At 35.7% G+C, this 13,096-nt stretch overlaps 1 protein-coding gene across 1 annotated transcript in view; it reads right to left on the bottom strand.

The window, feature by feature from the left end:
* rps6ka2 (ribosomal protein S6 kinase, polypeptide 2) overlaps positions 1–11,966 on the bottom strand; it is a 57,506-nt gene extending 45,540 nt beyond the window's left edge. Inside the window, exons 1-2 of the mRNA XM_016505060.1 lie at positions 11,777–11,966; positions 234–350 (exon numbers count right to left, since the gene is read on the bottom strand). Of these exons, the coding sequence (XP_016360546.1) occupies positions 234–350; positions 11,777–11,875 (216 nt within the window). The 5' untranslated portion in view covers positions 11,876–11,966. The remainder of the gene's footprint in view (positions 1–233; positions 351–11,776) is intronic.
* Between the last annotated feature and the right edge of the window lie 1,130 nt (positions 11,967–13,096).

The following is a 13,096-nucleotide window of genomic DNA, read 5'->3' as shown; positions in this document are numbered from 1 at the left end:
TTTGAGACAAGGGATAATCATTTAATAGTATGTAAAGTAAATCCTGACTCTCTAAATTTCAAATGAAGGGTTTAAAAGGACACTGAAAATGGTTTTACATCCATTACCCCAAACTCCACTTGCATTAACAAAATTACATCCAAACAAATGGCATCTCTAATTTTAGCAATCGATGAGTCTGCATTATAGTACCACACAGAGAAGAAGTCAGACGCAGCATTTTCAAAGCTCACCTTTCCGTAGGAGCCCTGACCCAACACCTTGAGCAGCTCAAATTGTGATGGGTCTGCTTTCTCAAAGCCCTCCTTCACATGATGGCTGATATCAAACTCCTTTAAGATGCTGTCATCCTGCAAAGGCAACAGATGGCACGGCTCAGAGGAAAATAAACAAATGGTTTTGCCATAAAGCTGTGTGTTTAAGCATATTTGGTGATATGATGCCAGCTGGGATTATGAATAACAGTAGTAAACAGGTCAAGGAAAAGGGTTCAGATGGTGTGATCATCAGTGTAGGATTCATTTACTCTGTGCTTTTTGTTTTTACAAAGCAAAACCGCGCAATATACAAATAACAATCAGAATCACAGGTCCGTGTGGAACCTGCAGAAAGCGCCACAGATTTCAGCAGAATTAGAAAACCTATCATTTACAAAGAGCTACATACCCTTGGTACTTGACTCTGTTTAAATATTTTGGCTAATTTGATAATGCTCTAAACTACACCCAAAAGTAGAGCACAGAGACATACACTGTTCAAGATGCAAACATTTCTGAAATAGCCACATCTCAAAATCCAATCAACAATCGATGCATGTAACCTAGTCCCAGCCCTACATTTTTTCTTTTCTGATAGCCCGTTAAACTCAGATGTACAGTATATCTAGTTAGCATATTTTTCCTTGAACTTGATACAGAAAATGTAGCTAAAGACTGCAGGTTTGTCTGGGATTTGTGATTTCATAGAGTACTATGGCATTAGGGATTAGTTCACAAACAACATAAATATATCTGGATGATTTTGGAGAAGAAAAAAAAAACATTAGAAACATTATAATAGAATTTAAACTATAAATCATTCATGACATCTTTATCAGTTAGAAATAGCTCCTTAAAGTAAGAACCTTTACAGTGTACAAGCAGTGTTAAATATCATGTTCATGTTCAGATTTATTTTTAGTATAAAAGTAATTAGCAGATTGTGATTTATCCAAAGTGATTTACAGTATAATTATAGTGACAGTCTACTTGGCACAATCTGAGGTTAGTCGCACACACACACACACACACACACACACACATACTGTTCACAATCAAAAGTATCATTAAAATGTATTTTATTTAAATAAATGCATTCAATGAGTTCATCAGTAAAAAACACTTACAGTACAATTGCTCCAAGGTAAATTAATAAAAACGAATACAAATTTAACAGTAAAAACTGTTAAAATACTATGGTAAAATTCCTTTACTCTGTAAAAGTGTAATATATCTAATGGGACATTTCATGTTGTTTTACATTAAAATACTGTTAAATCTACAGTTTTTGGAAGTGAAAAAGAAAAATCACACTTAATGTTTCTTTTTATTGAAATAACTATGTTTCTTCTAGTTTGTTTTCATATTATTTATGTACATTAGGATTTGTTACATGTTTTTGCATTATTTTAGTGTCATGATGCTGTTTTGTGTGTATAACATTTTATAAATTATTTACCTCAGCTTTTTTCTGTGTTTTTAAAGTGGATGTCAAAAAAATTATACATATACATATTTATATATTTTTTAAATGTTGCTGCTGTATTTTTTATGGTAAAGTTCTGGCAGCCACAGCTGCTGTTTTCACACAAATTAAATATATATTCAATTTTTACCACTTTATGGGCACATTTGATTGAAAATAACAGAAATCTCCAATTTAATTCTGTTCTGTACTGTTTGTCTGAGTAAGTAACAGTAACCAAGGAGCGTAGCGATGGGTCAGTTGTGTTCCAAATGCAGTCATCTCCCAATAACAGCCCTCTCTCTCTCTCTCTCTGTGGGTCTGTGCCAGGTACCCCGGCAGTGAGGGTGGGTGCCTGCAGAGGGGACAGTCTGGACTGCCACACTGCAGAAATGTGCCTGTGAACTCAAACGCTGAGCACAGCTGAATGATGCACTGGGACTGACACAGCTTAAACCGGCTTATGGCACGCCACGCAAACGAATAAATAAATGTGCAGCTGCGTTACATAACTACAGTCCAGCCTGGGCCACTCCTGTGACGTGATAATCAGTACACTGAGGATAAACAATCTTCACCTTCAGCACTGAGGCCTGATTAACAATTCTGACAGCTCCTGTTGAGCTACGCACATAAAAGCCAAGCCAAGCAAAAGAGCCTCATGAGAAATCATCATGATCGTCAGCAGAATATGATGATGAATTTAAACTCTGCTTTGGTGATATTTCACCTTTGGATCATGGGGATGGAAATGATACAGCAGAGACTGGGGGTAGTTGTCACATGGGGAAGTTTAAGAGTTGTGGATTGTATAAACATGTGACATCTATATGACAAATCTTGAGAAATATTTACAGTAGTGTGACAACTAGTCCTGGACTCGGCCTTATATAATCAAATTACTCTTATAGGCTGAATTCAATTTAAGTGCAAGGAAATTATCTATGAAAATTGATTTTGAATTTGTCACTTATAAGGAAAAATTGCCTTCCACTTGTCAACAAACCAAACAGGCTTTTCAATTTTGTTTTCAATTTAGGATTCGGCCTGAGTGGTTCCATTTTCAGACTCATCTCACAAAAGAATTTTCTTTTGATTGTGCAAAAGCTGTGCTACTGCAATCAAAAACAAACAGACACTAAATTCATTTTATTTTGCTCAACAGAGGGTCAATACAAACCCATTGTGAATTGTATGACATTATAATCACTCCTCACGTGAAGTCTGTTTCAAATGAAAGGCAGCAATTATGCAGCCTTCTAAGATAATTACTTTTGGCCAAATTCACATTTAATGAGTGACAGTGCATTTAAACAAGAGTGTGTTTAATTTTGTTTTATGTTAAATTGTTTGGTTTTCTTTTTTTATTCACATTTAGACGTTCCTCTAGTAGCGAGGCAGTGAAAAAAAATTGTAAAATGCTACTTTAGCTTAGCTAAACCTCCAAATTCCACTCAAATTAAGTATCCCATATGCTTTGTGTGTATGAGATACAGAATTGATACATTTAGCTTTAAAATTAGTCACTTATTAGGTTCCATTTCATTTTCAAGATTCTGCTTTAAAAGCCAAAACTTCTGATGTTATTTTCAGCTGAACCATCTCTATGGCTCATTTTGGAAAGACTTGAAAATTAAAAGTGATATGAATAAATCACATATAAATACTCAGTGGGACCAGCTCTAGATAGAGATGGTAAACACTGTAGATCAGAGCCCTGTCTAAACACATCACTGGATATCAACAGCATGATGAAAGTGAGCTGGTATGACCTGCATTTCAGATCTGATGGGTTGCTTGATGGCTTAGAAAAAAAAGGGCAATAAGGTGAAAGGTTCATTTTTTATGATATAAATTGGGTGCTAAAACAACACCAGACAGTGCATGCAGATAAACAACACTTTCAGCAAGCACAGTTTATTTTTAGTGAATATGTTTTTTCTTTAATTCTCCTTCAATTCTAGTGCCAAAAATCTATTTACATTTTACTGCGGGCAGGACTGCTGTGATGGTACTGTAATCTAAAGATGGATCTTGAAATACGGCACAGTGTGGTATAGTAATATCTTAGATGCTCTACACCAGCCTACACACTAGACCAGCTTCTGTCTGTGCGTGAGAGCTCACAATCTGCCACAAAGAGCATGTAAACTCACTTTATTAAATAAGAATAGTCCTACAGCACAAGCAACACAGTATGACATTGCTATAACAAGCCATACATCTAAATACAAATATCCAGTAATCACTGATTTATGCTCACAACAATTCAAATTTGATCAATTTTAGTCAGAATTCCAGTCCTTTGTGTCAAAATGAAGCAAAGCTGTGCACTGCAGAGATTTTTCCACAATTAAGGGGTGTTCTTTTGCACAGCACAAGGCCTAAAACTCCCTTCACTGTTGTCAAATCTCTGTAATGCATGGCCTATAATGTCTTGTTATTGCATTCAAAAATTATCGACAAAAGCTATAGAGCAGAACTTATAAGATAGATGTATAAGATATATTTTTACATAATCATGGATATATTTTACACATTTCAACAAACTAAGGTCAATGCTTTCAAAACAATTAGCACAGCCATCCAAACACTCCTATTTTAGTTCAATTTCACTTCAAAATTAAATAGCCACTGCACTGTTTTCAGTCAACACATCACTGTAAAATCATTGCACTCAGACAGATTAGAGCTTTTATTGTCGACGTAAGTACTCTATTATTTCACATTATTTTTTACAATATAATTCCCAGCAGTTCTTGGCATGTTCAATTTTGCTGAAGTAATTACCCATGTGTCATAATAAAATCTATAGTACCTTTGCAAATCTGACACGTGACAATCTGGACAGCATTACATAACCTGATATGGATTCAGATCTGTTAGATCCCTGTATAGAAATGAATGCCTGGACTTTAGCTTAGATTTGACTTCAGCTCTTGCATAAGTAGATTAGCCATGTGATGAATTGTTAATAAACTTAACATGCATCAAATTATAGATGAATCTACACGTAACCCTGAATACATAATGTTGAGAGCAGAATTACATGGCTTCCTTTACAAAAAAAGGATTACTGAAATCTGGCTTCTTCAAAGAGCATATGATATGGCAATAGCTACCTGGTATCATCAACATAATGAATTTTAAATAAAGAAATACATCAGGCCAATATACGCGTCTAGTACAACAACAAGGAGAGAAAAAATTCAAAATTGTCCTCTGTAAACAGATGCAGTCATTTGTGACCTTTATATTCTCATCTCATTCTCTATTCATGTCCGTATTTCTTTGATTTTGTAAACACAGATAAAGATGTTATTACCATAGCAGAACAATGTCGTTTGTTTTATGAAAAAATATTGCTTTGTTTATGCTACCTATGGGAACTGTGAGGAATTGTAGATTTCATAGTGACTCAATTAACGACTTTGTATTTTTAATACCTACGTATAAACAATGAGACTGAATAGGATAAAGATCTCAAAAACTGAATGGAAAATAAGAGGTTAAATAATAATGCCTTTGAGGGCTAATTATCTCCCTCATGCTGTTCTGAGCTTTTTTTCTTTGCCATTCTTCTCCTTTTTTTACCTCAGGTAAATGTTTTTTTAGCATTCAATCTTAAGAGACAAATATTTCACTATTCTTCTTATGCCATCTGTGTATACTAATTTACTGAAATTGAAGGGTTGATATTTTAGGTGTTTTTGTAGCTGAAATAGTTTGATGGGAACCACATGAGGCACATCAGAGATTGAGCCTTTTCCTGATCGCTTAATATCCTCCCAGGTGTCTCCTGGCACAAAATTAAAAATAAAAAAAAATATTGCATAAATGCCTGTCTCCTGTAGATTAAAACGATTCTCATGGATTCACTGGCTGAAAGCTTGTTTAAGGGGTGAGAACAAAAAAATGCTGGTAGTTTACTTGACTGCTTATAGGTCTAGGATAGCGGTTCTTAATCCTGGTCCTCGTGACACCCTGCTCTGCATATTTTGCATGTCTCTCTTGTTTAAAGGGGTCATATGATGCGATTTCAATTTTCACAGCACACCTCGCTTTTCAGACCGATGAGCTTTGTACAAATCAACGCGTTTCAAAAAGGCGGGGCATAGAGGAGAAACAATAATGTACAGTATGTGGAAAATAATGTGTTTTTTGAACCTTAAACCGCTTAAACACATTTCACTACACCAAATACACAAAATAATGTTATTTTTAGCAGCATCATATGACCCCTTTAACACACCTGATACAGATAACCAGCTCGTTAGAAGAGAACTCCGTGAATGAACGGTGTTCCGATTGACATGTTACCTACATAGTGTTCACTGCTCTCTACCCCCTGCACACGGGAAATTGGCTGAAGTTTACTTCACTCAAGAACACAGATTTGCGCTACACCACTGCCTGCAGTGTCTCCACACACAGACAAAACTTACTACAGAAGTGTAAAGGGGTTTTTAACCGTAATCATGAGATTTGCATAGAAATCACATCTCGCGCACTTTAATACCCTTTGAATGGAACATACGCTTCTTTCGAACTGGAATCATGGCGGAATATCCTGTGATGTCCACTTCGCAGGGCACTTACAGTCGAATGGAACAAACACCTGAAGTGGTAAGAGAAACATAAATGTGCAGAGTGGGGGGTCGCAAGGACCAGGATTAAGAACCGCTGGTCTAGGATGATTTAGCTGGATAAACACCTGCCTGGTCAGCCTACTCTGTCTGGAAAGTTCGATATGAGAAAAAGATACAATATATATTTTTCTTTCAAACAAAGCATTAAAGTTTCTATTACAGTGGTTCTCAACCCGCGACCCGTCACAAATTCAAATGCGGCCCACCATGCTGAACACAATTTTAAAAATAACTTTCAGTTTTACCATTCATTTTAGTTTTTACATTAATTAAAAAATATACTTAACAAATATAAGCTATAATGTTTTTGTTATGTAAAATAATTTTGTTTTTCATATATTATTTTCAGACCTGTACTCACGTAATTAACGTTACGCATTTAACGAACAATTACAAACGCGCACTTTGGCAGAATTCAATTCAAATATAAATAATCCACATGACATCAGTCCATCGATTACTGTTAGCTTCATGTTTGTAAAAAAAAACTAATTTATCATTAAGACGTTTTCTTCAAACCATAATGATGTTTACTCCAGAGAGGAAGTCCATAAACACATTTCATTACACCAAATACACAAAATAATGTTATTTTTAGCAGCATCATATGACCCCTTTAACACACCTGATACAGATAACCAGCTCGTTAGAAGAGAACTCCGTGAATGAACGGTGTTCCGATTGACATGTTACCTACATAGTGTTCACTGCTCTCTACCCCCTGCACACGGGAAATTGGCTGAAGTTTACTTCACTCAAGAACACAGATTTGCGCTACACCACTGCCTGCAGTGTCTCCACACACAGACAAAACTTACTACAGAAGTGTAAAGGGGTTTTTAACCGTAATCATGAGATTTGCATAGAAATCACATCTCGCGCACTTTAATACCCTTTGAATGGAACATACGCTTCTTTCGAACTGGAATCATGGCGGAATATCCTGTGATGTCCACTTCGCAGGGCACTTACAGTCGAATGGAACAAACACCTGAAGTGGTAAGAGAAACATAAATGTGCAGAGTGGGGGGTCGCAAGGACCAGGATTAAGAACCGCTGGTCTAGGATGATTTAGCTGGATAAACACCTGCCTGGTCAGCCTACTCTGTCTGGAAAGTTCGATATGAGAAAAAGATACAATATATATTTTTCTTTCAAACAAAGCATTAAAGTTTCTATTACAGTGGTTCTCAACCCGCGACCCGTCACAAATTCAAATGCGGCCCACCATGCTGAACACAATTTTAAAAATAACTTTCAGTTTTACCATTCATTTTAGTTTTTACATTAATTAAAAAATATACTTAACAAATATAAGCTATAATGTTTTTGTTATGTAAAATAATTTTGTTTTTCATATATTATTTTCAGACCTGTACTCACGTAATTAACGTTACGCATTTAACGAACAATTACAAACGCGCACTTTGGCAGAATTCAATTCAAATATAAATAATCCACATGACATCAGTCCATCGATTACTGTTAGCTTCATGTTTGTAAAAAAAAACTAATTTATCATTAAGACGTTTTCTTCAAACCATAATGATGTTTACTCCAGAGAGGAAGTCCATTACCTGTTTTTATGTTTTATACATATGTTCGTTTAGAAATGTTTTTGACTGTTTGAATTGTAAACTGTGCTTGAACAGTGCATACTTCTCTCCTGATTCAGACGAGATGACTTTTTCAATAGAGAAAGCAATATTATGGATAGAGGACTCATATTTTAGCCAGAATTAACACTTTGAAGTTAAAACCATCTAGATGGATTTCTTTATTGCAAACAAGTACTGGTTATTACAATGCTTTTTTACTTCACAAGATATTAATTGATGGACTGGAGTAGTGTGGATTATTGTGATGTTTTTATCAGCTGTTTGGACTCTCATTTTGACGGCACCCATTCACTGCAGAGGATCCATTTGTGAGCAAGTGATGTAATGTTAAATTTCTCCAAATCTGTTCTCACGAAGAAACAAACTCATCTACATCTTGGATGGCTTGATGGTGAGTAAATTTTCTGGTTGAACTATTCATTTAAAATAATCATAAATCAAAAACCACAACACTAAAACCCAATGCAATATATTGCATGTAAGCATCACATTGGGCAGTCGTTTGCTATTACATCAAAGACTGACATCATTCACTGATCTTTTCGTCTTGCATTGTGCAATGCTGATTACTGACCTCACATTTAATTAAACATGTCTTCTTATCATTTTACCTCCACATGATTGCTTTTGCCAAACCTGATGACTTCAAAGCTAAGCTTAGTGATGGGCCTGTGCTAGCACTAACTAATTTACTCCAGCCATTTCATTTCCCGGGCTGTGTTATATGCTGACTAGACTTATCACTGGTGTTTAAATACGATCAGCTCTCCAGGGTTCTGTGACCGCAGACTGTCTTTATCTGCAGTAAAGGTTACCAAGACCTTCTCAAAACACTGTGAATGAGCATCTAAACTCATAATGCTCAGAATTACTGACATTTCAAATCTAGAGCCAATACATACATTTATTAAGGTGGTAGAAAACACCTTTTGTACACAGTTGGATTTTATAATTGCCTGAGGATCATAACCTGAAGAAGATGAATGAAGGACATCTATTTCTGCTTCTCTATTAGACTCAATGTGTCGGACATTTAGAGCTAAACATCACTATCATTGACCATGTCTGCATGCACATAAAAATTTGGTCAAATTCATACTCTGTATGTGTCCTGTAAATGCATTAACCTGATCAACATAACTTGATTAATCCTCTAGAAATATGAAACCAACTGACAATGGGCCCTTTTCACAGACTGTGATGTTTCAGCAGTCATCAGCAAAGTAAAACGTATCTGTTTCCTTATTTTGAAAGTTGTGAAAACATTGCTGTGAAGTGTTTCTTTTGCTATTTGAGCAAAATGTGAATGCAAAATATATATTTGACGTAGTCTCCCATTACTGTTACTACCCAACTACGATGACTTCCGCTTCTGAGGAACCTGGAAATGTGAAAAGCGTCCATATACTTGTATTAATCGGAATTCTGCATCATGTAAACTGCTTATCTTGAACATGGTTTGTTTATTTCTGTGCATGTCCAAACAAAAGCAATTTGTGCTATGAGACATGGAGAGTTTTTGAAAACTGATTTTCAATTTGATGAACATGAAAAGAAATCAAAATATATCCAATATACAGACAGGTGAGTGTCTAATGTTTCACATATTCCCATTCACTGTGCTGTTGCCAGGAATACATTTGAGAAATAATGAGTTCCTTTAATTACTGTCTGGAATTAACAAACATTGTGAAATGTTTACCATTTCAACAGTGAAGACATAATAGTGGGGAAAGAATGTGCATGCGATAGTTAATTTGGAATAGGCAGATCTTGAAGCACACATCTTTTCAGAATAAACACCATTCAGAATATGGATCTTAATGACAATGATGCAGGCTAAATGTGGTCATTTAGTTTGTAGAGTGCAGTACTTTGCTAATCTAAAAATAAACAGCATATGGATTTCATAGAACATTCCATGACCCATCATTTCAAAAGGCTGTGTCTAGAGTTTTGTCAAGTTCAGTGGTGCATGGGTGGAGCTTTAAACCTTCAGAAATTCATTTCTGACAACAGTTGCAACATTTAGCTGCTTAACACTGAAAAAGAAAGCTTTTCTCCTTAAATATTGCAAAAAGACAAAGTAAATGTCATCCATAAAGAAACAAAAACTAACAAGTGCTTAAATTACAAGCTAGTATACACACACACACACACAAACTTTTCCATGAGATGCTAAACTGAACACAACATGCTAGCCTAAATGTGTTCTATCATTATTCCAGACACACACATCAGTTTAGTGTAAAGTTATCAGAAACAACAGACATAAAAGTTGGGTCCATTTCATCATCCAGTGGACATCAGGGCAAGGGCACAGATGCTTCATGGAATGCAACTCTTCTGAAGCCTTAACTATTAATACTGAGAGACAGGTATGTCAGGTTTGATCATTGTTGCCAGCAGACATTTAAGGGTTCATCAAAAACAACACAGGACTGAATGACGAAGGGTCCACATCTGTTAGAAATCTAACCAGGACATGCTGTTGTTTACTGCTTCTACTTGGTGTGTCTAGATTGGTGTGTACTGCATCTGATGAGAATTGGTCTAAAATTGTATAATAATAATTGAATAACATTTATAAAAGTAGTTCAATCTTGAGCCTAATTATACTTAAAAAATTATGCATTATACTATTTAAAAAAAAACATTCTGGAGTTAATACTGGATGTTGTGGCTGGAAGAACTGGCAGAACAGTGACATTGTTAAAGGCATAATGTAAAATCATTTTGATGAGTATATTGTAAAGATTCTAACTGTACAGTTCTAACAGTAGACTTACTTTTTTCAGCTATTAAAGCCTTCTTTTCTTCTTTACTGTAAAATGTGCTGATAATAACAGGTAGTATACAAAGGAAGGCCACACAAAAAAACTCTCCAGAAATAGTGGGCAATAATAATATTAAAATGAATAATTAGTGTAGAGTGTAGATAATAATTAGAGTGTAGAGTTTTGCCCACACAGAGACAAAACACCATCAGAGTAAATGCAACATACATAACTCTAAATCTACCTGATAACATTTTTTTTTTTTCAAATATACAACATAAACGAATGTGATGGTTTATGTGCAATACATTTCTGTTGTTTTTACCTATAAAATATGTCAAATATTGTGCAATAAAATAAAAAACAGAATTTTTACTGTTTTTGCAGTGTCAGTGTCAAGTCCCGATCAAACTATTAGGGTCCCAAAAGCTTTATAAACCAGCGATGAAATGCTCCTGTATAGGACAACACAAAAATTTAAAGAAACTCTTTTAAAACTCTTACAGCTTTGTGAAATTGTCCTGCTGCAGTTAACCCCATACAATATATGCAACGTGTAAAGATACACAACATACAAAAGGAAACAATAAATACTGTAAGAACAGCAGTGGGATCTTATTTGATTTTAGTGGTTTCTTTGCTCCCATTAGGATCCTTCAGGATGGGTTCCAAATTATGGGGACTTCTCTATAGGCTACATATCCCTAGAGGCTAGCCTATGCTTTTCTTTGACTAGTTCAGTTCAGGCTATTTCAAACCAAAACCTATGAGAAATCTAATCTAAAATGCAATGCATGTTTGATGTAAATAACAAAATAAGAGCTTTGTTAATAAATCTCGGCAACACTGAACACTGAAATATTTGACGTTGCGTTTTCACATTTCGCACTTCATCACAACTTTACACCGCAACCGTCAGATTTCGACATTGTTTACAGGCACTCAAGACCTTTAATTCAATAAATAAGACACACAGGTTGGTAAACGAAGCCAATGAAGTGATACCCACCTCTAGTTTGCATAAACTCGAGCTTTTGGATCGCGACTTTCTGCGCAGGTACACGGAAAACCATCTTCTCACCGTAAATTTGCGCATGTTCGTATCCATTGTACCGGCTCGCCTGCTACTCTCCTCAAATGACAATTTATCTGTCCAGCGTTTAAATCCAAATCAGCACAAGAGTGGTGATTTACAGTCGCCTCCCCTCCATTAATCCATAATGCTCACTTATGTTGGGGGGGGGAACTACTCGCTGTAGTTCGGTTGTGGCTCGGCAGAGATGACTGGAGCTGTCCTCCTCAGAACCACCTTCACACTCATGCTGTAGTGAAGAACCCTCCCCAAACACTGTGCTCCTTAAAGCTGACGGGTGCAATTTTTTTATGTTAAAATTATTTGTTCTATCTCAGCTAAATATGATGAGGGTCATATATATATATATATATATATATATATATATAGTAATTTAGTAAGATATGATCATCATTGGTAAGCCATTCATATGTTAATTCCCCTGAAAAAAAAAAATGCTGGGACTCTATGGTGCTATGCAAACAATGCTCTGATTTTTGGCTCAGCATTAAGTGATTTGGGGGCAGAAGAACTATGTTTTTCTGTCCAGTGGAAAACGGGAGGAGTATTTAAAAACTTTTACGTATGTATTTTCAGAATATGTGAGCCTGGACCACAAAACCAGTCATAAGGGTTAGTTTTATCGAAATTGAGATTTAGGCTATACATCACCTGAAAGCTGAAGAAATAAGCTTTCCATTGATGTATGGTTTGTTAGGATAGGACAAAATTTAGCTGAGATACAACTATTTGAAAATCTGGAATCTGAGGGTGCAAAAAATATATATATTTTGAGAAAATCGCCTTTAAAGTTGTCCAAATTAAGTCCTTAGGAATGCATATTACTAATCAAAAATTAAGTTTTGATAGATTTACGGTAGGAAATGTACAAAATATCTTCATGGAACATGAAGTTTACTTAATATGATTTTTGGCATAAAAGAAAAATCGATAATTTTGACCCATACACTCTAAAAAATGCTGGGTTAAATACAACCCAGTGCTGGGTAAAATAGGGACAAACCCAGCAATTGGGCTGTTTTGACCCAGCGGTTGGGTTAAATGTTTAACCCAACCTTCTGGGTAGTAACCCAACCGCTGGGTCAAAACAACCCAATTGCTGGGTTTGTCCCTATTTTACCCAGCACTGGGTTGTATTTAACCCAGCATTTTTTAGAGTGTACAATGTATTTTTGGCTATTGCTACAAATATACCCCAGCGACTTAAGACTGGTTTTGTGCTCCAGGGTCACAAAT

The sequence above is a fragment of the Sinocyclocheilus anshuiensis genome, unplaced genomic scaffold (assembly GCF_001515605.1).
Source record: "Sinocyclocheilus anshuiensis isolate Anshui unplaced genomic scaffold, SAMN03320099.WGS_v1.1 scaffold6, whole genome shotgun sequence".
Taxonomy (NCBI): domain Eukaryota; kingdom Metazoa; phylum Chordata; class Actinopteri; order Cypriniformes; family Cyprinidae; genus Sinocyclocheilus; species Sinocyclocheilus anshuiensis.
The sequence above is the reverse complement of the archived record's forward strand: the minus strand, read 5'-3'. Positions and strand labels throughout refer to the sequence as shown.